At 47.9% G+C, this 25,198-nt stretch overlaps 1 protein-coding gene across 1 annotated transcript in view; it reads right to left on the reverse strand.

The window, feature by feature from the left end:
• Positions 1 to 3,951, reverse strand: part of DNAAF11 (dynein axonemal assembly factor 11) — a 78,253-nt gene extending 74,302 nt beyond the window's left edge. Inside the window, exon 1 of the mRNA XM_043601784.1 lies at positions 3,818 to 3,951. Within this exon, the coding sequence (XP_043457719.1) occupies positions 3,818 to 3,827 (10 nt within the window). The 5' untranslated portion in view covers positions 3,828 to 3,951. The remainder of the gene's footprint in view (positions 1 to 3,817) is intronic.
• Positions 3,952 to 25,198: the final 21,247 nt, after the last annotated feature.

Genomic DNA, 25,198 nt, shown 5'->3' on the forward strand with positions numbered 1-25,198 from the left:
ACCCCGACCAACGCCACGCCCCTTCCCAGGAAAGCCCATATCCAACGACTGGCTGATGAGGGGCCATAAGGGCCCAGCCCTCTCACCCAAGCTTGGGAAAATTAGAATGTCCATTTCCAGTTTAGACCTCCACGTATCTGGGTGGGTTTGTGGGTAAGGCCTTTGTTAAAATGCATCATAGCCCAACGTCCTTCCCCACCCAGTCTTGCCTCCTTCCCTACCCACTCCAGTAACGTTCCCAAGTGAACCTCCTACACACTAATCTGCATCGAAGAGTCTGCCTTCCAGCCAACCCAACCTGGAAGGGCTGATATCACAAATGGTACGTGAAGGCAGACGCTAGCCACGACAGGCCTCCGGAGTCAGAGTCGGCTGCCCGAGTGGCAACGAGGACACCATTACTGGTGGTAGGTGGGGCACAGATAGTGTCGGGCACAAGGCAGCTGGGGGACGTTCAACACTTGCACTACAGTGTCAACCCATTTGGAATACTGTAACACAAGTGCCGTAAAGCAGGTGGATTATAAACTAGAAACATTTATTTCTCACAGTTCTGGAGGCTGGAAGTCCAAGGTCACAGCACCGGCAGATCTAGTGTCTGGGGACAGCCAGCTTCCCCACTGATGGTGATCTCACACAGTGGAAGGAGCAAGCCAGGTCTCTGGGGCCTCTTTCATAAGGGCAGTAATCCCAATTATGAGGGCTCCCTGCTCACGACCCACCTCCTATATGAATTTGGTGGGGGGTGGGGGGGCCACAAACATTCAACCTATAGCAAAGAGATCGCACCAGTAAGTGTGACGTGACACATTGGGCAATAGAGAAATACAGGGGACACTATAACTCAAAGGACAGCTGTATTGGGTGGCTGCTGTTGTGGACACTGTTGGAAAGGAAAGGCTGGACGTGATTCATCGGACAGTTAAAAAAAGCCAGAGTCGCACACTGGCAGCGTATAAAGAGGTTTGCTTCCTAAAACCAGAGGGTAGAGAGGCCAGAGAACAAGGACCAGGACTATATCATAAGAGGAGAAGGAACTTCATGTTCCAAACATGATGGAGTCATAGGGACAGGAAAATCCAGGAAAGAAATATATGAAAACACACACACACACACACACACACACACACACACACACCAAACACTGAACATCAGGAAATCCAAAGGGAAGTCAGAAAGTGTCTTGAACAGAACAAAAAAAAGGTGGGACGCCTGGGTGTCTTGGTCGGCTCAGGTCATGAACTCAGAGTTCGTGAGTTCAAGCCCTACATCGGGCTCTGTGCTAACAGCTCACAGCCTGGAACCTGTTTTAGATTCTATGTCTCCCTCTCCCTCTGTTCCTCTCCCACGTGCACTCTCTCTGTCTCTCTCACAAATAAATAAATATATTTTTTAAAAGGCATATCAAAATGTGTGTGATATGGCTAAAACATAAGTTGGGGAAAATTAACAGCACTAATGCCTATAGTAAGGAAGGAAAAAGGTCTCAAACATTAGCTTCCTCCTTAACAAGCTAGAAAAAGAATAAATTGAACCCAAACTAAGCAGAAGAAAGGAAACAAAAAAGAAAAAAGATTAGACCAAAAATCAGTGAAATAGAAACAAAAACAATGGAAAAAGTCAATAAAAATACATAAAAAAATAAAATTGGTAAACATCTAGCCAGACTGATCAGTAAAGAGAGAGAAGATATAAATTTCCATTATTAGCAGGAAAGCATGACATTAGATTATACAGGATTAAAAGGCTAATAAGAGAGTAATCTAAATAACTATGCTAATAAATCCGAGAACTTAGATTAAAAGGGAAAATATCTTAAAAGACACAAACTACCAAAGCTCACGCAGCAAGACACAGATAAATCAAACAGCCCTGCATCTACCACAGTAGTTGAATATGTAGTTCAAACCTTTCCACAAAGAAAACCATAGCACAGGCATCTTCACTGATGAATTCTACCAAACATTTAAGAAAAAATAATACCCAGTGCACAAAAACACTTCTATAAAATGTACAAAAATTTAAGAACTTAAGAAAATGTAAGAATGCTTGCTAAGATAATTCTACAAAGCCAGCATACCCTGAGCCCAAAACTAGACAAACACAAGGCCAAGGCTGACCACAAGAGATGCTTTTAAAGACCTGGGCTAACTGATAGAAACTGGGATGACAGACTCCTAAAACAATGAAGGTCAGTAGCAACACTTAACTTTAGAAGCTAGGTGGATAGATGTTCTAATGAGGGACAAGGTTGGAGTGGGGCCAGAGGTCTACATCCACGGAGGGCAATGGAGATGGTGAATAGAATATGACATTCCTAAGGCCAAAATAGATGCTCAGCCAACAAAGGTACTACTCAATCTGTGCAATCAAAAGACAGCAAGGATTGATGACCAGAAAACGAAGGACAGTTGCCTCAATAAAAATTCACAATTTCTTGCCAGTCTCCAGGCCTTAGTGAGTTTTGGGACCCGAAACGAGGGTTGCCAGAGTTAGCGAATAAAAATACTGGGTGTCCTGTGTTTTATTTGACAACATGTTGTCTAAAAGAGAGGCTGAGTCCCCAAGAATAGTTGGCAAGGATTCATCCAAATCCTTTCCAAAAGGCCTGCTGGCCATTTACTTGAGTGACAATACCCTGGGGAAGGGGGAATACCAAATCACTGGGACCTTTTGGGGGCTCCAGGTCTGAGCTGCCATTAACATCTGGAAACAACAAAGCATTGCCTTACCACAGTGGGGACCTGTGGGGGCCAGGTAATAAATGGAATCATGCCCGCGACCAATTCATTAACACATGTTGAAGAATATTTGGGTTGTTTCCAGTTTTTAGCTACTATGAAAGCAGTTGCTATAAATAGTCACACACAGTCTGTGTGTGTACAAAGGTTTTTGTTTTCCTTTTGTAATAGCTAAGGATTACACGGGTGGGAGACAAAGTTTTCGTTTAATTTTTACCAACGTTGGTCTAATTTTTTTGTCTACCGTTTAGAAAGGAGTGTGAGAACAAATACCAACTGGTTTAGGATTGGGGCTTTTCCTATTCACAAATCACCCACCCCCTCCACCACCAGGCTGTCAGCTCTTGCACGGAAGAAACCTCATCATCAAGCACAGTCTCTTGATTTAAAAATATTCACTATGACACTTCCACCAGAAGTGAGCAATTAGGCTGAACTGTACAAAATCGTCATAAAGGAGAGGAGAGTCGAAGATGGTGTTCGCGGGCAAATAAAGATGTTAATCCCCTCACGTTGCACATTCCGCGGGTGTATTTTTAAACACTTAGCAACACTTCGCCAAGTCGGTAAAACGGTTCTATTACTGCCTTCGTTTTGGAGATGGGGCTTAGGCCCACCTGGGTGAAGTCACTCGCTCGAGGTCTCAAGGCTGCCAGGTGGAGGAGGGGGGCGCCGGCTTCGGTTCCCTCCACCCCCGGGTACGATGCCTAATCGAACAGTGTGGAGGCTGCAGCCCTGAGACAGTGACTAGCCCGGGACCACCCGGCGAGCCAAGGAGGCGCTTGGGCCCCGAACCGGATGTGTCTGACGCCAAGCCCTGGACCTTCCACCACCCTCTCTCACGAAGCCCCCGCCTTTCTCGCCCACCGCATTTTATGGACGAGGAACCTGAGCCCCGTGGAGGCAAGGCTGCCCGCCGGGTCGGCGGAGGGGCTGGCCCAGCCGGACCTGAGGAGCGCAGGGTTGGGCCGGGGTGCGCGGGCGGGAAGGGGCGGCGGCGGCCCGGGTCCCCTGGGACGTGGGACGATGCCCGGAAGGGGGACGGTCGAGGGCGGCAGGGAGGAGGGGACGCTTACTCCGGCCCATGGCGCCTCTCGGGTTCGCGGGCCCGGGAAGAAGCTCGGACTCCTAGGACTCCGTACACGCTTCGCAGTCGCGCCTCCGCGCGTCCACAGCGGGCCTCGGGAGCCATGGCAACGAGGACTCTACGGCGGCCGCACGGGGCCAGGCGCCGCCGCGTTTCCCGAGCTCGCGAGAAGCAGGGGGCAGAGACTCCTCGACGAGCGCTCTCCCCTCCCCGCACCCTGTCCTCTTCCCCGTCCCCACCCCGCCTTCCCCGGACGGCTCCCCTTTCCCCAGATCGTCTGGACGGTCTAAGGAGAACCACGGACGCTCGCTTCCAGGTGGATCCGCCTCCCAGGCGTGCCTCCCTGCCCGCCCTCCACTTTCTCCTCTCTGGGGAGTTAACGCGCTCCGGAGCCAAGGGGGTCAGGATGGCGCCCCCACTGCCCTCGCGGGCGGGGCGGGCTTAAACTTCTCATCTGTAGGATGCGGGATAATAAAAAAACTTCAGGAGATCCTGGTGGAGGTTTTTAAAGAGATGATTTGAGTAAAGGAAAGACACGTTTTAAAAACAGCCTCCCTGTAAAGGGTAGTTGTCCTCGTTAGATTTCATCTCCTTAGTCACAGCCCAGCACCGATCTCCTCCTAACAGGTTTTCTCAAAACACCACCTTCAGCAACTTTCCCTACCCACCCACCACTTTGTGGCTGCCAAAAATAGAAAGTGCATCTCCTGGAATTCCCATTACTCCTCTTGCATTTCCCCAGACCCCTCCCCAAAGCGCCCAATTCGCTTTACCCAATTCTGGACTAGGAAGGACATCAGTAATTCATCCTAGGTTAGCTTCATACGTTCACATGTCAGCGCTTTAAGGGATGACAAAGTTGTTTGTTTGTTTGTTTGTTTGTTTATTACCACCTTCACTCATTTTGTCCCCCTCTCCCCAGCCTCTGGCAACCAGAACTGATTTATTCTTTGTATCTCTGAGTTCATTTGTTTGTTTTTAGATTCTGCATATAAGTGAGATCCTAGAGTATTCGTCTTTCTCTGCCTGACTTATTTCACTTGATGGAATACCCTCAAGGGTCATCCATGTTGTAACAAATGACAAGATTTCCTTCTTTTAACGACTGAAAGATATATATATATACACACTATATATATACTATATATATATATATACACTATATATATACACACACACATATAATCTTTTTATGACTGAGAAGTATTTCATATATATGTATAACCACATTTTATTTATCCATTCATTTTTTTAATTTTTTTTAACATTTATTCATATCTAAGAGAGAGCATGAGCAGGGGAGGGGCAGAGAGCGAGGGAGACACAGAATCTGAAGCAGGCTCCAGGCGAGGAGCTGTCAGCACAGAGCCCGACGCGGGGCTCGAACTCACAGACTGAGAGATTGAGAGATCGTGACTTGAGCCAAAGTCAGACACTTAACCAACTGAACCACCCAGGCGCCCCTATCCATTCATTTTCTGATGGACGCTTAGGTTGCTTTCATGTCTTGTGTATTATAAATCATCCTGCAAGAACACGGGAGTGCAGGTATCTTTTTGAATTAGTGTTCTCATTTTTGTCAGATAAATACCCAGGAATGGAATTCGGGATCATACGGTAAGTTCTATTTTTAATTTTTTAAGGAACCTCCATAATGTTTTCCACAGTGACCACCCACCGATTTACTTTACCACCAATAGTGCAAGAGAGTTTTTTTCTCCACATCCTCACCAACCCATGTTAATGCTTGTCTTTTCGAGAATGGCCATTATAACAGGTGTGAAGTAATACCTCATTGTGGTTTTGATTTGCATCTTCCCGATGAGCACCTTGTCATGTGCCTGGTGGCCATGTGTACGCCTTCTTCGAAAAAATATTGATGCAGATGTTCTGTCCATTTTTAAATAAAAAAATTGGCTATTGAGTTGCCTGAGTTCTTTACATTTTTACCTTTTGTCAGATACATAATTTGCAAATATTTTCTCCCGTTCCATAGGTTGCCTTTTCATTTTGCTTGATGTAGTCCCACATGTTTATTTCTGTTTTGGTTTCTTTTGCTTTTGTTGTCAGATTCTCCCCCCCTGCCTAAAAAATCATCACCATGACTGATGTCAAGGAACTTACTCCGGACATTTTCTTTGAGGAGTTTTATGGCTTTGTTTTGCCTATATTATCATTACAAAGTAATTATTACCCTCTGTCCCTTTGCAAAGAGAGAGAGAGAGAGAAAGTATGTGTAAAATATTGCTTAAAAACTTCTTCCGTCCCAATCTTAGTAAATAGTACAGAGTCCGTGGTCTCATCTTGAAATGTATGTGATGTTTACATTATGAAAGAAGATTCGTAGAGTAACGTGGAGCATAAAGAAATGTGTTCTTTCAGCAGGAACCTGTTAAGCATTCACTGTTGCCGAGTATTAGGGTTTGCCAAGTGGCAACAAGAACGTGAAGTGAGGCAGAGAGACAGGAGCCAGGAGGGTGGAGGGCAGGAGGGGCTGGAAAGCCAGTCAGTTTGGCTATGGGCACAATTGCATGGGGTGATCAGATGAGGGGTCATGGAGGCCGTGAATGCCAGCTCAACTAGAACAGAATGGTGGGATCTCAGGCACTCTGTCCCCACAGTGGGAGAACCATTTGGAGCTCCAAGGAGACTCCCAAAACTCTCCCAACTATCAATTTAGGTGACATCCACCGATCCTGCCCCAAAGCCTGGTTCTTGTCGTGTCACTATGTTTTGGAAGCAACACGTTGCCGGGTGAGGAGCATGAGCTCTGGCCTCGGAGACCCGGTTCAGATCCACAGATCTGCTACCGTGTGGCGTTAGGCAGATGCCTCCACGTTCTCGAGCTAACGCTTCCCCCATTTGTGTGTGGAGCTGACCATACAGGCAACGTATGGCTGTGCCACAGAGAGAGGGGTCTGTGAGCTGGCGTCTGGTTGCTCACGGAGGACGTGACATGCCATCAGCCACAGGCGAGGTTAGCGAACGGGCCTATGCCCAAGTGACAGCGAGAGGTTCATCAAGGCTAAAAAAAGGTCTATTTCTGGCGGGGAGCTGGTCCCGGGGGATAAACCAGGTAGAAGGGTGGTTTCTGAGATGACAGAGGGATGAAGTCAGGACCAGTAGAAAGGACCTTGGCCTCTGGGTCACAAGAGACAAGAGGGAGATATTCTAGGACTCTAAAAAGTTCTCAAGACCGGTTGCAACCCAGATATCTGATATGTTGGCTCTGAACTTTCATCCTCACGCTCACACGGACTCACTCTTAAACCCTGTGGGGGTCAGAAGGGCCTGGAAATTTTCCTATGAAACTTAAAGTCTGTTACCTATGAAACTCAATATCTGTGGAGCAGGGGTCTTCTATCCATTTAGACGCAAGTAAACGAACAACGGAGCTGTGCTCACCATGGTCCAGTGTTTTGAAAGTGTTAGCTAATTCTTACATTAACCCTTCGAGGTAGAAAGTGTTACCATCTACATATTGACCATGAGGAAACTGAGGCCCAAGGAGATTATATTACCAGAATTTTATGCCCCAAACTGAATTCTCTCCTGCATCACTTTTGAGGGCAGGAGGGAGTTTATTTTTCATCTCCGAATCCTACCTCTCAGCACAACTCCTGATACTCACTAGGTGCCCAATAAATCTTTGTTGAACGATTGAATGAGCAAGTCAATGAGCCAGTCTCTTTAAGAGCGTGGCACCCTGGATGCACACATCTCATGACTTAAATAGGATCACCACGGGAGTGTCCGTGTTTTAAGGGGATCTATCAGGTTATCCAGGAAGGGTGTCCCATTCTTTGGGCCATTGGACACGTCCTTGGCTTAATACCTTTTCCCCAAAATCTAGGATGGGAGCTCCTTTGGGGAGCAAGGTCTTGACCGATTGTTCTCCACTCTGGTGGAAAGGAGAAGGGCCTCGGATGATAAAGCAGAGAAACAGGAATATCTACTTCATGATTTGTCATGGGCCAGGCCAGGGTGGTTTTGACGTGTCCTCCCTCAGCCCAACATCACAGTCACTCTGTCTCTTAGGAACAAAGGACCCATGGGGCACATAGGACAGGTGCACGATGGGGTGTGATTGTTACAGTCCACTGACAGAAGGGAAATGGGGGAATAAATCACACTGTGACAGCTCCAGGCAAATCGGGGTTTATTTTACTCAAACTGAATGAGGTTGTTTAGAGTCACGGTGTGTGTCTGTTTATGCAAATAATTATTCAAAACAGACTTGTTTCTTTGGCCCCTGGAAATGTAACTAGATGAGTGAGGCCTCCTGAGGAAATGACTACGACATTTTTGTGTACATAAGTAGGAGAAGTAAATCTCAGAAAGGGTTTTTTTCTTTTTTAATTTCCGATAACAGCAAAATGATCCTTCTTCTTTTGCGTTGGATAAATTCGAGAGACGACCTAGAAAGCTTTTTGGTTCTAATTGTTTTCATCATTACATATAATTTAGTATTTTTATGATGTGTCACAAATACTGTGGTTACATTTCGATGGTATTAATATTCCGCCAGGAGAGTTTCCTCATTGCGTCTTCGTGACAAGTAAACCCCCAAGTTTACCAGCACCTCTATAATATCAATTACTGGCTGGCTTGCTTGCTTGCTTCCTTTCTTCCATCCATCAGCAAATATTTATCAAGTGCCTTCCAGGCACGGTTAGGAGTAATCGAGACAATGTATGTAAAGCTCTTAGAAGAGCACTTGCCATTTAGGAAGCGCTCAGTAAGGATTAACTATTCCTGTGGGTTGGTGGGGAGAATGGGTGATGGGCATCGAGGAGGGCACTTGCTGGGATGAGCCCTGGGTGTTGTCTGTAAGTGACGAATCGTGGGAATCTACTCCTGAAGCCAGGACTACACTGCATGTTAGCTAACGTGACAACATATAAAATTAATAAAAGGAAAGGAAAGGAAAGAAAAGAAAAGAAAAGAAAAGAAAAGAAAAGAAAAAGGAATAGAGAAGAAAAGAAAAGAAAAAAAAAGAAAAGAAAAGAAAAGAAAAAAGAAAAAAGAAAAAAAATATGCATAAGTATCTAAAAAAATAAAAATAAGGGCGCCTGGGTGCCTCAATGGGTTAAGCAGCCAACTCTGGCTCAGGTCATGATCTCACGGTTCCCTGGTTAGAGCCCCGCTTTGGGCTCTATGTTGACAGCTCAGAGCCTGGAACCTGCTTCGGATTCTGTGACTCCCTCTCTCTCTGCCCCTCTCCCACTTACTCTTCTCTCTCTCTCTCTCTCTCTCTCTGTCTCTCTCTCTCTCAAATAAACATAAAAAATTTTTTTGACATAAAAATAAATATGCATTATCAGATGTGAGTTCCTCAAACCTCAGACTCTCCGATGATTCCATGCAAGTACAAGAACACATCTCAAAAGCAAGTGTAAAATGATTATTAAATTATTCTCTGCAAGTTTTCCATCTGTTAACAGATAAAGTGAGGTACACTAAAACCGTCAAGAGTTTGAGCGAACATGGGTTTGAATCAGGCTGTGCCAAACTGAGTGGTCAGGTGTGCCTCCCTCCCAGGAGCTGGTGGACAAGTTTTTATAGAGAAGACGGGAAGCAAAGCAAGGAAATCATTGGATCGGCTTATAGCTTAAACAGTTGCCTTATTTGGGAAAGCCCCGTTGGCTGTGATGGGTTGTCTGTAGGTTCCGCCTCGGTCACCTTGAGGCATTTGTAGGAATTGACTCTGGCTTACTTACACAGGCTGCCCAGGCGACAGAGCCACCTCTGTGTACTTGGCCTCCTCGCCTAAGCACCTGAACACCTCCAAACTTCTTGCCTGTCTTTGCTAGCTTGATCCAAACTGTTGCCCGTCTCCGTTAGCTCAATACAAGTAAGAGTTGACCCTTCCGGAAGGCCTTTTACTAATCTGCACCTACTCAGAGCAGAGTCATCGGGGTATGCTCCTCCCCCACTGAGGATTCAACAATTCACTTGACTTTCTTGTTCCTTCATCTGTGAAATGGGAAAAGTAAAGGGCCTGCCTGCTTGCGTTTCAGAGAGGTTTACAAGAGAGAACGTGTCAAGAGTTTGCCTCCACTAAGTGCTCGGCCCATCTCCGTTTTTGTCGTCACGCGCGAGGAAAGGTGGAGGGCGATGGCTTGTCCCAGGGAAGACCCCCGGGTACAGCCAGTGGTTAGACCAACAGGGGTCAGTCGTGCCTCCGTCACCGTCCCGAGAGTTGGACCCATCAGCACACGTTTCCACTGGAGGAAGAGGCTCTTGATCTCGGAAGGCTGCAGACCAAGTTTTTCCCTGATTCGTTTATTAGTTTGTTTCAAGTTCGGGGGTTTTGTCATTTTTTTAGCCCTTCCTGGAAGACAGGTAGTAGCAGGTGCTGAGCCCCCCCCCCCCAAAAAAATTGGAGGAGCAAAAGCTAAAAAATTGTATGCACTAATTTAATTTTCTCTGAGAACTGGGCGAACAACAGCTTTGTTCCGTTTGAGTGTGAGAACACCCGGGGCCAACTCACAGAAAACCCAAGATCTTGTCTGAGAACCACTGAGCTCTACCAACAATGGGCAAGGGTGGGAGAAAGTGAAATCCACAAAAATTAAAACTCTATCTCCAAAAACATTAATCCTGCCTTAATATAATCTACGAGGATACACTTGAAATGAGGACCCCGGGGAAATTTGCAAGCAACTGCCAATTTTGCTAATGATAATAAGTTTATTTTAATTGCTAATATATCCCTAATTACTCTAGTTCTAAAATGTTTACTTGGCTGCCAGTCATCTTTGATTTATGTTCTTCGTGGAAAGAGTTTGTCATATCAATCAACCCGTTTCAAGTTCGGGGGCAGCTGCTGAAGATGATCTCACCTTCCTTGTCACACAGCTCAGCTGGGTACCATTAGTCCAAAGGCAGAGAGAGGCCTTCCCCACCAAACCTTCCAGAATTCATAGCTTCCTGTTTCAGCTGGAGAAGAGTCGTATTTTTAAGACCGGTTACATAAGCAAAAAGGACTGACACTATCCATTCCAAACTCTCTTTTTAATCTGATCTCCTGCCTGTTCCGTCTCCTCTATCTATCTGAATGCGTGCGTGTGTGTGTCCAAATCATTGTTCCAAGAGCATCATGTAGTCCGTGTAAAGATTCCTAATCTGGGGGAGGAGGTGGTGCATGACAGGATCCCATTGACCTATTTTCTCATTTTTTCCCCTCTTTCAACAAACATGTGTCGAGCCCTTAGGGCTGGGGTGGCGTGGTAACCAAGACTGACAAGGTCTTGACTATGCCACACCCATATACTCATAGAAGGAGACGTACAGTAAACAAGTAGATAAACAAACGCTCCGTAAGATGATTGCACGTGATATGTGTTAGGAAAGAAAAATGGGGTGGTAGTTTGAGCTTGGAGGATGGCTACTTCGGGTGATCCGAGTAGGTCACACATTGGGTGAGTCCTGAGCATGAGAAGGAGCCAGTTACATGAAAAGCTAAGAGAAGACTGTTCCCAGGGAGAGAGAAAAGAGCGACTGGGGAGAGGCTGGCCTGCTAACAGACAGAATAAGGCAGCTCGTATGATGGGGAAGATGTGCAGAGAAATGTTAAGGGGTAGGTAGGAGGCAAATAATCGGGTAGGACCTTGTAAGGAGACAGGATGTTATTCCAAACGTGATGGACACAGGTGCATACAGAGAGACCACGCATACAGAGGACCCAGGGAGAAGAGCCTAGAACACGCCGTTGCCTCACAGCCCTCGGAAGGAACCAGATCTACCAACACCTTGATCTCGGACTTCTCACCTCCGGAACCATGAGAAAACAAATTTCTGCTCGGTGGAAATTTTGAGAAGGTGATGCGGGTCTCTGAATGTGGAGCGGAGATCCGAACTGGAGATTTAGTTGGCCCGGTTCTAGTTTACAGAGGTGTTGACACCCATGCCCGTGGATGAGAACACTCTAGAAGTGAGTGTAGCTAGAGGAGAGGGCCAAGAGCTAAGCATGAGCATTCTCTGAATTTTGAAGTTGGCACGATGCGGAAAAATTAGCAAGGAAGACATAAAACCAGTGGGGTAGGGGGAGAAGCCAAGTAAGAGAATTGCTTCCAAGAAAGAAGGACTGACGACATCTTTAAAATGCTGCCATGGGTCAAGTCGAGTGAGACCTAAGTCTTGATCACGGGATCAAGCATCGTTGAAGGGTGTCGCGGCTTTGCCAGGGGCTGCCCCGGTGGACGGTGGGCTTATAATCCTGACTGGCGTGGGTTCAAGGAAGACTTGGAAGAGAAGACTTGGGGACAAAAAATTGTGGAAGAAAAACCTACCGAGGAATTTTGCTGCTACTGGGAACAGAGCAACGGAGAAAGAGAGCAGTTATAAGGGATGTGGAGTCCGAAGAGGGCTTAATTAAGACAGGTGTTATGATAGCACATTGGCATGCCACTGCCTAGAAGAGAGGGCAATTCTTGGAGGAATCTCCATAAATAGAGAGGAGGGGGCGGGCTGCAATCGTGAGTGGTGAGTCGGCCTTAGATAGCAGCAAGGACCTTCCAGCCACAGCACAGGGAGGGAGGAGAGTAGGAGCAGATGCCCGTGGGTGGATGAACACAGTGCCAATGGCTGGTTGAGTCTTCTTAGCTGTTTCTATTTTCTCAGCGAAATAGGAAGCAAGGACATCAGCCAAGAATGGCTTGGAAAGGATGTCTTGAGGGTTCGAGGCGGAAGGATAAGGTAGCAAATGGCCAGGCTGGGGACGGGGAGAGTGAATACATAGAACAGGCTAAGATGATTGCCAGGCATCACCACACACACCTCGAGGGTTGCAGTCATGCATTTAAAGACAGCCTCCCGCGTGTTTCCTCACAAGCCATCTTCGGCGTGTGGAAAACTGCGTAACAGGCACAGCTTCAGATGCAACCAGAGCTGTGGGTTTACCGAGAGAGCACAATGAGTGGAGGGACATGCAGGGGAGCGACAGTGACGACGGCTCATGGGACCTAAGGTGAAGAGGTGCGGAAATGAAGACACCATGGAATGGTATCAGGACCAAAGGAATTTGACGTGGTAACATTGAAAAATTATTGTAGGTGAAGAGGTGGTGAGCTGGAATAGCAGTGGTGGTCAAAAGTGGAATGTTTAAGAGGTGGCTGGGTGGCTCAGCCGGTTGAGCACCTGACTCTCAACTTCAGCTCCGGTCACGATCTCATGGTTGGGGGATCAAGTCCCGCATCTGGCTCTACGCTGGGCATAGAGCCCACTTAAGATTCTCTCCTTCCCCCTCTCTTTGCCCCTCTCTTGCTCATGTGCCTGTGCATGTTCTCTCTCTCTCTCTCTCTCTCTCTCTCTCTCTCTTTCCCTCTCTCTCTCTCTGTCTAAAAAAAAAAAAGTGGAACGTTCAAAATTGAGACAATGGAGGAAGTAACGGCAGGGTCCAAGGTCTGACGGTGATAGTGTGTGACCGTTTTAAGGTGGAAGACCAGATTACAAGCACAGAAGCAGTAAAGGAAGTGAGAGGTCAGACAAGAAACACGTGAAGGATGCTCAACATTAGCCACCAGGGACTGCAAATCCATCCGAGGGTAAGTACCACTATACTCCTTTAGGGCGTGGCTGAGATCAGAAAGATAGATGTCACCAAGTGTTGGTGAGGACTGGGAGAAACTGGAACCTTCTTCGCACGCTGCTGGTGGGGATATAAAATGATGAAATTCCTTTGGGAAATAAGTTGGCAGTTTCTTAAAACGTTAAACATAAATTTACTGTGGGACCTAGCAATTCCATTCCTAGGTATCCACCAAGGAGACATGAAGACGTCTATCCCCACAAAGACTTGCGTGTGAATTTCCTAGCAGCCTTATCCACGGTGGCCAAGAAGCAGAAACAACACAAATGCCTGTAATGAATCAATAAACGAAATGTACTTTACCCATATAACGGGGTATTATTCTACCTTGAAAAGAAACGAAGCGGTGATTCATGCTACAACATGGAGAAACCTTGAAAACATTATGCTAGGTGGAAGAATCCAGACCCAGAAGGTCACATGTTGTGTGATTCCATTTATATGAAATGTCTAGCAAAGGCAAATCTGTGGATATGGGAAGCAAATTAGGGCTTGGCTGGAGCCGAGGGAGTGAAAAGTGACGGCAAATAGGCAGTCAAAAATGTCTTAAAATCGGGCTCTAGTGCCGGTCGCCCAACTCGATAAATTCATTAAAAATCATTGAGTTGGGGGGGCCTGGGTGGCTCAGTTGGTTGAGCGTCTGACTTCAGCTCAGCTCATGATCTCACAGCTCGTGAGTTCCAGCCACGCATCAGGCTCGCTGCTGTCCGTGCAGAGCCCGCTTTGGATCCTCTGTCTCCCTCTCTCTCTGCCCTTCCCCCCCCCCCCACTCTCCCTCTCTCTCACTCTCTCAAAAATAACAAACATTTTTAAAAAAATCATTGCGTTGCACGCTTGAAATAAAGGAATTTTATAGGATGTAAATGATAGCTCAATAAAGCTGTGTGTGTGTGTGTTTTCATCAAAAAAGGAAACTAAAAAGGATGAAGGAAATCGAGTGGCCCGAGTATTCAAGGGGATAGCTGTGTGTGTATTGACATCTCCAGGAAGATTGGCAGGAGTCATTCTAGAAGGAGTAACGACCGGGGAGGTGCTAACGTCTTCAAGAAAAGAGGGGTCAGTAGTTGATGCACCAAGAAATGGCAGCAAATGATGCGGTCTGATGGCCTGAACTCTAAAATCAGAGGTTTCACGGCAACCGGGACAAAGATCCAGAAATGGCCATGAGAAGCAAGGACACCCAGCCTGCTGCCAGGTTCGGGGATACGACGACTCTGGGAGAGAAATCTCAGTGCACGTGCTTATCATTTATAATGAATCATCACAACAGCCAGGTGAGGTATGCAGGGGAAGATCCTGGACTGGGAACCGGACACGGGACCCTAGTCTCAGCTCCTCCAGTGGTTACCGATTGACCTCAACTTACCCTCTTGGACCTTCAACCATTAAATGAGAACAATAATCACTCTCAACGTCGCAGCATTGTTCTGAGGGAGACCCAAGAGTATTTACAAATCCACCCCCACGTTTCATAATAGGAGGCCACAGAGCTGTTCTTTGCAAATTCTCTCCATTTTTTGCTGAGATGGAGAAACCTGAAGTTCAGAGTGGTTAGGTGATTTGTCCAAAGCCACACAGCACTTAAAGAGAAGACAAGAGTTGTATCTCCTCCCATCCTCCACGCTGCCTCCCCTTGGCAAAGCCTCCTCCCAGGAGCAGCACCCCTCTAGGGTTCCTATGCCCACTCTGAGAGAGGAATAATAAGTAAACATCCCATTTCAGCAGTGCTACAACATAATCAAATCTCAAGAAGCCTTAAAACTAAAGTAGACTAAGCCTGATATACAGAAGCCTCTTGGAAAATCTGGACACAGCCATTGTTTCCACCACAAGCCATGGACCTCCTGCTCTCTTTCTCTGCACCAGCCACACCGTAAGCCTTGCCATTTCTATGCTGGATCATGTCCAGCCATCGGCCCTTTAAGCGGTGACTTACCGATTCCTTTCTATTTTCCAAGCAGTCTTCTGTGCACTGAGGATTCAAAGCATTCCTGACCCGCTTGGAGCTTTTATTCTGGCGAATTCAAGAGGCCAGAGCAGGAGGAAATCAAAGACCAAAACCAAAGCAAGCAAATAATAAACTCCGTATACAAATGAACAGGCAGGAAATGAGACAGTTCAGTTTCCGGGGGCGGTGGGAGTGGATGGGGAGAACATTCCTAGAGTGGTTGAGCAGGCTTCCCCGCAAAGGTGGTATTTGCCTGATGAGAGGGAGCTGGCCTTGAGAAGTTCAGGGAGAAGAGCGTTTCTGCCAGAGTCTGGCAGGTGCAAAGGCCCTGAGGTGGAGGTGGGCTTGGTGTATTATAGGAACAGAAAGGAGAGCAGTGCCGTGGCCGTGCCATAGTGAGCAGAGAGGAATGTACTGTGGGATAGAGTGTCTTCAGCAGGAAAGTGAAGTGATCTGATGTACCTTTGAAAAAGATCGCCGTATATAGCCGTTGTGTGGAGGACCGGACTATCGCCTGGATGACTAGAATGGGCACAGGCCAGCTAGGAAAATTTCTGCCCTCAAGTAAGTGCCTCCCTGGTCTTCAAATGTCCCTTCCCATTTTCCTCCCCTTCCAAACTCATGCCCCTTCTTCACGAGGATGTCAGAAGGCTGCACAATAGCCAGAAGGCGGAAACGGGTCAAATGCCCATCGGTGAATGAATGGAGGAACAAAAGTGATGCATGCTTACAAGGGAATATTATTCAGCTGTACTGAATAATCAGGAGTACCGATACCTGCTATGGTGTAGACAAACCTTAAAACCATCAGGCGACGTGAAAGAAACCAGACGCAAAACGCCGTGTATTGTACGATTCGATTTATATGAAATATCCAGAAGGAGTAAATCCATAGACAGAAAGCAGACTAGCTGTTGCCAGGGCCTGGGGGACGGGTCATGGAGACTGACTACTTGAGGGACGTTGAAACTGTTTTGGAGCTTGATCGTCGTGGGGGCCACACAACACTGTGACTGCGCTAAATGCCGCTGAATTCTGAACTTCCAAACGGCTCATTTTATGTCGCGTGACTTTCACCTCAATTAAAAACTTTAAAGGAAAGAAAGCGGGCATTACATGTGTGTTTCTAGCAGGCAGGATAAATGTATTCCGACTGACAGCAGTTGGGAGGAAGGATCTTTTGGAAAGACACCGATTCGTCAGAGACTTCCAGAAGGAGCTGGACAACCAGGCAGTGGGGGGGCTGGCAGCAGGTTGAGTGCAGCCCTGGCTGAGGCCAGCTCGTCCCTGTCCCCGGGAGACAAGAGAATCTGATCGGCCAAGCTGTGCCCCGTGCCTCCGTGCTCCCCACGGTCTGCGATGTGGGTATGAGATCACAGCCTTCCCCAAACCCACAGACTGAGGGCAGCATCACTGAAAGAGGGGAAGAAGGGATAAGAGGCAGAACAAGACAACAGATGTCACCACAAACACCCTTCATCACGGCGCGTACATTCTTTCACTGCATCTGTCTGGACAATGTTTGCAGCTGGCACTGCCCGGGCCCTGGGGATAAAAGTGGTCTCTGCCCTCCCGGAGCTTGTAGTCGTGAGGAAAGATGGTCACCAGCCCTCAGCCAGCGGGCAGGACGCTGTGCAATGGAGTACAGAGGACACCAGGGAAGCTTTTCTGTCTGTCTGTCTGTAATCCAGGCAGAGGTAGGAACTCCACACCTTCTTTAGGCCTCTGGGGCCACCTCGAGTCACTTCTGTCTTATTGCTCTTCATACTGGTGTCACTGCGTGTCTGTCTACGTCACTCATTGGACAGTGAGCCCTGAGCTGCATGGAGCTCAGAACTAACACAGGGGCTAAGAGTTGGAAAAAAAAAAAAAAGAAGGAAGGAAGGAAGGAAGGAAAGAAGGAAGGAAGGAAGAAGGAAGGAAAGGGAGGAGGGAAGGAAGGAAGGAAGGAAGGAAGGAAGGGAAGGGAGGGAGGGAGGGAGAGAGAAGGAAGGAGAGGGAGGAAGGAAGGAAGGAAGGAAGGAAGGAAGGAGAAGGAGGGAGGGAGGAAGGAAGGAAGGAAGGAAGGAAGGAGAGGGAGGGAGGGAAGAAGGAAGGAAGGAAGGAGAGGGAGGGATGGAGGGAGGGAGGGAGGAAGGAAGGAAGGAAGGAAAGAAGGAAGGAAGGAAGGAAGGAAAGAAGGAAGGAAGAAGGAAGGAAAGGGAGGAAGGAAGGAAGGAAGGAAGGAAGGAAGGAAGGAAGGAAGGAAGAAGGAAAGGGAGGAAGGAAAGGAAGGAAGGAAGGAAGGAAGGGAAGGGAGGGAGGGAGGGAGAAGGAAGGAGAGGGAGGGAGGAAGGAAGGAAGGAAGGAGAGGGAGGAAGGAAGGAAGGAAGGAAGGAAGGAAGGAAGGAAGAAAGGAAAGGGAGGCAGGGAAGAAGGAAGGAAGGAAAGAAGGAAGGAAGGAAAGAAGGAAGGAAGGAAGGAAGGAGAGGGAGGGAGGGAAGAAGGAAGGAAGGGAGGGAGGAAGGAAGAAAGGAAGGAGAGGGAGGAAGGAAGGAAGGAAGGAAGGAAGGAAGAAAGGAAAGGGAGGCAGGGAAGAAGGAAGGAAGGAAAGAAGGAAGGAAGGAAGGAGAGGGAGGGAGGGAAGAAGGAAGGGAAGGGAGGGAGGGAGAAGGAAGGAAAGGGAGGAAGGAAGGAAGGAAGAAAGGAAGGAAGGAAGGAAGGAGAGGGAGGGAGGGAAGAAGGAAGGAAGGGAGGGAGGAAGGAAGAAAGGAAAGAAGGAAGGGAAGGGAGGGAGGGAGAAGGAAGGAAAGGGAGGAGGGAAGGAAGGAAGGAAGGAAGGAAGGAAGGGAAGGGAGGGAGGGAGGGAGAGAGAAGGAAGGAGAGGGAGGAAGGAAGGAAGGAAGGAAGGAAGGAAGGAAGGAGAAGGAGGGAGGGAGGAAGGAAGGAAGGAAGGAGAGGGAGGGAGGGAAGAAGGAAGGAAGGAAGGAGAGGGAGGGATGGAGGGAGGGAGGGAGGAAGGAAGGAAGGAAAGAAGGAAGGAAGGAAGGAAGGAAAGAAGGAAGGAAGAAGGAAGGAAAGGGAGGAAGGAAGGAAGGAAGGAAGGAAGAAGGAAAGGGAGGAAGGAAAGGAAGGAAGGAAGGAAGGAAGGAAGGGAAGGGAGGGAGGGAGGGAGAAGGAAGGAGAGGGAGGGAGGAAGGAAGGAAGGAAGGAGAGGGAGGAAGGAAGGAAGGAAGGAAGGAAGGAAGGAAGGAAGGAAGAAAGGAAAGGGAGGCAGGGAAGAAGGAAGGAAGGAAAGAAGGAAGGAAGGAAAGAAGGAAGGAAGGAAGGAAGGAGAGGGAGGGAGGGAAGAAGGAAGGAAGGGAGGGAGGAAGGAAGAAAGGAAAGAAGGAAGGGAAGGGAGGGAGGGAGAAGGAAGGAAAGGGAGGAAGGAAGGAAGGAAGGAAGGAAGGGAGGGAAGGAGGGAGAAAGGAAGAAAGGAAGGAAAGAGAAGGAGGGAGGGAGGGAAGAAGGAAGGAAGGAAGGCAAGAAGGAAGGAAGGAGAGGGAGGGAGGAAGGAAGGAAGGAAAGAAGGAAGGAAGGAAGGTAGGAAGGAGAGGGAGGGAGGGAAGAAGGAAGGAAGGAAGGGAAGGAGGGAGGGAGGAAAGAAAGAAAGGAACAGAGGGAGGAAGGAAAGAAGGAAAGGAGGAAGGAGAGGAGGGAAGGAAGAGGAAGAGAAAGAAGGAAAAAAGAGAGTGGGGGAAGAGGGAGAGAGGAAGGGGAAGGGAGGAAGGGGGAGGGGGAGGGAGGGAGGAAAGGAGAACACATGGATATACTGGATACACTACATTTTAGTTTGTTTCCCGCTTCCTTTTTGATAAAGGGCCTTTAAAACTAACTTTTGTCGTGTGGCCATCTTGAACTCCACACTGGGGGTGGCTATGAGATGACTTTCCTACAGGGTGACAGCTGATGGCTGCCCTCTCACTAAATCATAGCAGGGGGCTGGGCCTGACATCTGCCGGAGCCCTCTGCTTCCAACAGGACAATGGCAGCACGTTTGACCCCAGATGGCGGCTGTTTCCATGCCCAAAGTCCTTCTCACCGGGTGGCTTGTTTTCGTATCTCATCAACCTTGCAACCGAGACGGGTTTCTTGGATAAACACCAAGATGTTGGCAGTGGCCGTCTCTGAGTTGAGGGATTATGGGTAACTTCTTCTCTCGTTTATTTGAATGTTCTCATTTTTTGTTTAAAAAAAAATGATGGTGAATCACTTCCAAAATAAATAAAATCAGATTATTCATTTCATGAAAGTGAATCCTTCCTCATGCCACTGTTTAAGCTCACTTTCTCTTGCTTGGTGTTCTCCATGACAGTTCAGTGATAGTCCCCTCCCCTTGAGAGAGAACCACAAGGCATGGCCTTAGGCCTGTTTTCGGAGAAGCTGTTACTATATACCTAGCATCGGGGAAGGTGGGCCACTCTAGGATGTGGTTCTTGATTTTTCCTTTCACCAAAAAGGGGGAGAAAGAGAAGAAGAAGCTGATGAGGCCGCTGGCACGGAGATTCAGCTCTCTCCCCTTGCCCACAGCAGAGCCCTTGTAGACTCAACCCGAGTGTCACCCACAGGGAAGTGTGCCATTTCAATCTGCTTTGGGGTGGAGGATGGGTCACCTTCCCTCTCCGCAATGCAAATGCAAGATGACCTTCTGCATTGAAAATAAAAGTCCAGAGGCACCAGCCTTGGTCTCCTCCCCCACCCCCACCCCCCGCCCCCCTCCCACTCCTGCATTTCATTTCCTTTGTTTTCATTTCTTTTAAGGCTCCCAAAGGGTAAGAAAATTTTTGCCAGCTTGTAGTATCCACCTGCTAAATCGCTCCCCACCCCCTAGGTACCCACCGGGTCTGGCTCCCTGGCAGGTGCTGCTTGCAGCTGTAGCCCATTTCACCCAGCACGGGACAGATGGAGGGGTACAGCCATCACAGTGGGATAGGGTTTTTGTGTGTGTGTGTGTGTGTTTTAATAAGCGATCAGACCTTCATCGGGGCCTGGTAGGGAAGTGTGGCATCGAGGCAAAGTATGCCAAGGTAGCAGGTGTCTGCTCCGCCGTATTGCATGAGCAGTAGTGGGATTCCTTTCGGGGAGGAGGGGGGTGGTTGGCATCCCCTGCGGCACAGGCAGATCGTTTTGCATCTGAGTTGCTTTGAAGTAACCACCGACCCTGCCCGGAGAAGCATTGAGGGGAAATGACACTGGCGTCTCCAAGACCTGAGCGGAACCCGGGCTTCGGCGATCATGAGTTGTGGGACGGCACGAGGCTCGCATTCTGAGGTCTGCCTTCCTCACCTTTAAAACGTGGCTGTGGTGGAGTCTGCGAGAGCCCGCGGGGCATCCACATGCTCCCCTACACGTCCCAGCTCTCCCCACCACCCATGGTTGTGTACCTCTCACCTTCACTCGTGGTGCGGAAGGGAAGGGATATGTCCCTCCCCAGTCTAAGGCAATTAAGTGGGCAAGCTTGGAGGCCAATGGCTTGGTTAAAAGATAACGCAGAGTCGCCCGGCCCACATTAGTCGTTAACTGTTGTCTGGTCACGGCAGCTACAATATGAAGTCAACCTTGGCAGGACCTCGGTAGGGATTATAGAGAAGGCGGGTACAACGTCTCGCACATCGTACAGGTTCCGTCAAAATGGCGGGTCTTCCCATGAGCCGACAGCTATGGAAGCTTACACGAGCAGAGGGCCTCCAGCAAACGCGATGGCACCACGTGACCTCTCTCTCCTGTGGCGTCTGGGTCGAGTCATCCCTCTGAGATTTGAGAATCTTGAGGTTCGAGAAAGAGGGCAAAGGTCACAGGTTGGCTCTGGTCATTTAACTTCTTGCCTCCCGGGACACTTTTTCCCGAGTTAGCATTTCTGGAGAGAGTGACTAGGGCAATATTTAACCTTCGGGGTGCCAGGCCGTTCACCTGTAATGCTTCCAGCAGCAGTCAGTAACGGGCAGGGCAAGGGCCGAGGGGTCACACAGACCTGGGCGTGACTCCTAGGCCCCCTACGTGCCCTCCTTGTGCTTGGGAAGGTTATCAAAGCTCTCTAAGCTTACTGTAAAATGGTGGATATTCTTCCTGCTGAATTTGTTGGGGTTATCCAGAGAAACAGAACAGGATGTACGATGGATGAATGGATGGATAGATAGATGTAGATCTACACAGATCTGCATCTAGATATCTATGGATATATGTACAGATGGTGGCTGACCGACAATGGTTCTTACGATTTTTCAACTTTGCATTGCCGAAGCGATAGGCATTCAGTAGAAACCACAGTCAGAATCTGTGCAAAGGGGCTTTGCAGATGGGATTAAGTTAAGGATCTTAAAATGGAGAGACTATCTTGGATTATCTGAGCGGGCCCAACATAATCACAAAAATCCTCATCAGAAAGAGGCAAGGGGTCAAAAGTCGGAAAAGGGGGCGTGACAGCAGAAGCAGAGGGATGTGTTTTGAAGAAGGAGGTAGGGCCCGAGGGTCAAGGAATGGAGGCAGCTTCCAGAATCTGGAAGAGCGAGGAAATGGGGTCTTCCCTGGAGAGTCCAGAAGGAACGCAGCCCGCTGACGTCTTGATGGGACACTCCTAAGACTCATTTTGGGGCCATCAGACCTTCAGAACTGTAAGATTGTACACTTATTTTGTCTTAGGTCATCAACTCTGCGGCAACGTGTCACTGCAGTGATAGGAAGCTTAAATAATTGGGGAGGAAACGTCCCCGACACAATAAAATCTGACATACTTGTAAACAATCATTTTTATTGCTGCATCTAACTTTGAAAGGTATTATCATGTAAACATAGTGACCCTCTATAAAACCGTGCACAACACAGAAGACAGGCAACATAAGCAATTCTCAAGGTGTGCTTTCCTGACAGAGCATCAAAACAGCAGGCTCTCGGGGCACCTGGGTGGCTCAGTCGCTTAAGAGTCCGACTTTGGCTCAGGTCATGAGCTCACGGTTGGTGAATTCGAGCCCCGCATCGGGCTCTGCGCTGACAGCTCAGAGCCTAGAGCCTGCTTCGGATTCTGTGTCTCCCTCTGTCTCTCTCTGTCCCTTCCCCACTGGTGTCCTGTCTCTCTCACTCTCAAAAATAAATAATAAAACATTAAAAAATTTTTGAAAAAAGAACTGCCTAGCTGGAGAACAGCATGCAGAACAAATCTGAATCACAGGCCACATTTACTTCAAGAACAGGCACCATGTGAGAGCAATGACAGGGAGCGTCTTGTCCAACTCTTTCGCTGGCTGTACAATTGTACCGTGTTTATGCATGTCAAGGCACTCAAGTGTTTTGCCTTTTTTTTTTGACCCTTAAAGATCTTCTTCTCTTCTATTTTTAATAGCACATGAGTGAAAGGCGATCATGAACCCCAAGAAGGTTGCAACCTTGGCAAGGAAATGGTTCAAAAGAAGAAGGTGCTTTCCCAAAGAGAGTCTCTCTCTCCTGCCCATTTTCCACGAACCCTCATCTACTGTCACCAACTCCCATGAAGCTACTCCCTGGGGAGAATGAACTTTTTCTTCACTGTATTTTATGTGCAAACTGCAATTTATTTACTTTGTTATTTATTCGAGAGAAAGAGAAAAAAAGAGAGAGAGTAAGCAGGGGAGGGGCAGAGGGAGAGAGACAGGGAGACACAGAATCCAAAGCAGGTTCCAGGCTCTGAGTTGTGAGCACGGAGCCCGACACGGGGCTCGAACTCATGAACCGTGAGATCATGACCTGAGCTGAAGTCGGATGCTAAATGACTGAGCCACCCAGGCGCCCCATATTTACTTTCAAGTTGGCATTAATTAAACAGTTCAACAAGGGATAGGGGTTTGTAGGCAGGCCCAGGAATTTGCATTGTTAAAAGCGCCTCATGGAATTCTCTAGATGAAAATTCATGTATGAAAACAATGCCTCAGGGAATAAGAGGGGACCATCTACCCACGTGGTTAGTTCTCTATCACATTTCCCAGCCAGTTCCCTTTCAACTGCTAGCGTTGGCAAAGTAAAGACGAATTGATATTATCTTCCTGAGCAGATTACAATTTAGGAAAGCAAAAATGAGATTAAAAAAAAAAAGACACATAACCAAATTAAAATGGTTTTTTCTCAATAAGTAGTTGCTCACTCCCTTCCAATAAAGCAGTTGATTCCAAGCAGACTGCAAATCAGACAATTTCTGGATATTCAGATTGAAGTCATTCGTCAGAGACCGTCCTACATGGTTGGCAAATTTTGGCAAACCTGGAGCAGAGAAAAGAGAAAAGAAATACATGATTCATCCAGATAGACAGGAAATGCGGTAACTGCTGAAATCACTGTGCACACGCACACGCACACACACTAGCTTGAGTAATCACAATTAGGAAGAGTAGAGCCTCAACTTGGAGGAGCTTTCATTTTTATCCCAGCTCAGTGCTTACTTAACCACCATTTTATTTATTTATTTATTAAAAAAAATTTTTTTTTCAACGTTTATTTATTTTTGGGACAGAGAGAGACAGAGCATGAACGGGGGAGGGGCAGAGAGAGAGGGAGACACAGAATCGGAAGCAGGCTCCAGGCTCTGGGCCATCATCAGCCCAGAGCCTGACGCGGGGCTCGAACTCATGGACCGCGAGATCGTGACCTGGCTGAAGTCGGACGCTTAACCGACTGCGCCACCCAGGCGCCCCGATTAACCACCATTTTATTTTGTTTTCTTTCCCCACCTTCGCCACTTCCTCTAGAACAGAAATCCTTACAGGGTAACAAGTGGGTTTTCCCCATAGTCTATTCATTCATTCGCCAGTTACGTAAGCACACGTTCCAACAGGTAAGAGCAGAGAGAACAGAGGTTACCCATCTTGTTCCTCTGAAGTCATAAATGTGCAGAATGCGCCCTGCTGATGCTAACGCACGACTGGCAACATGGGACAATGGTGATGGCCTTCATTTGGAAGGGACGCTTGGGCCACTGGTGAACGATACAGACAGTCCCCAGACTCGCAGGCTTTAAATTTAACAAAGAAGGTGGCTGAATGAAAATCGCATTACGGGACGGAAAAGGTTCGTTTGAGAACTATGAAGTGTGAAAGGATAGGACCCTAATCTAGTCTACTATGCACGCTGCACGACAGGCAGGGGACGGCTGTTCCGCTCATGAGTGTCGAGCTGAATTAAGTACTTGGCCTCCAACCCCTTAGACTTTCATCCTTGATTGTTGGAGGAGCCTCATGAGTCATCCTTGACTCTCGATATTAATAACCATGTCTTTGGCTTATTAGCTCCTGGATATGTTTATGTGTGAGGGAAAGGGTTGCAAAATCTTTAATATACAGACAGGGAGCTTTTGGCTATAAAGGAAGTACTTCAAGAAATGGTATAGCAAATCCATCCAATTTAATGAATACTTATGGTGTATCTATTCTTCTCTTTTTTTACGTTTGTTTCTTTTTGAGAGAGAGCGTGGATGGGGGAGGGGAAGAGACAGAGGGAGACACAGAATCCGAAGCAGGCTCCAGGCTCTGAGCTGTCAGCCCAGAGCCCGACGCGGGGCTCGAGCTCACGAACCGCGAGATCGTGACCTGAGCCCAAAGTCGGACGCTTAACCGACTGAGCCACCCAGGCGCCCCTGGTGTATCTGCTATTCTCAAGACATTCAGATGGATACAAAAATGAAGTCAACAGTCCTTGTTTTCACGGGTCTTAAATGCAACAGTGTGTGTCCATGAGGCTGGGGAGGGGGCAGCAAATAAGAAAAAAAAAATGGAGAGGGAACAAGAGAAAAACAAGTTAAAGTATGTACACAAATAACCAAAGGAGGAGGGATCTTATTGAAGCTGTGG

Source organism: Prionailurus bengalensis, chromosome F2 (genome assembly GCF_016509475.1).
Source record: "Prionailurus bengalensis isolate Pbe53 chromosome F2, Fcat_Pben_1.1_paternal_pri, whole genome shotgun sequence".
NCBI lineage: Eukaryota > Metazoa > Chordata > Mammalia > Carnivora > Felidae > Prionailurus > Prionailurus bengalensis.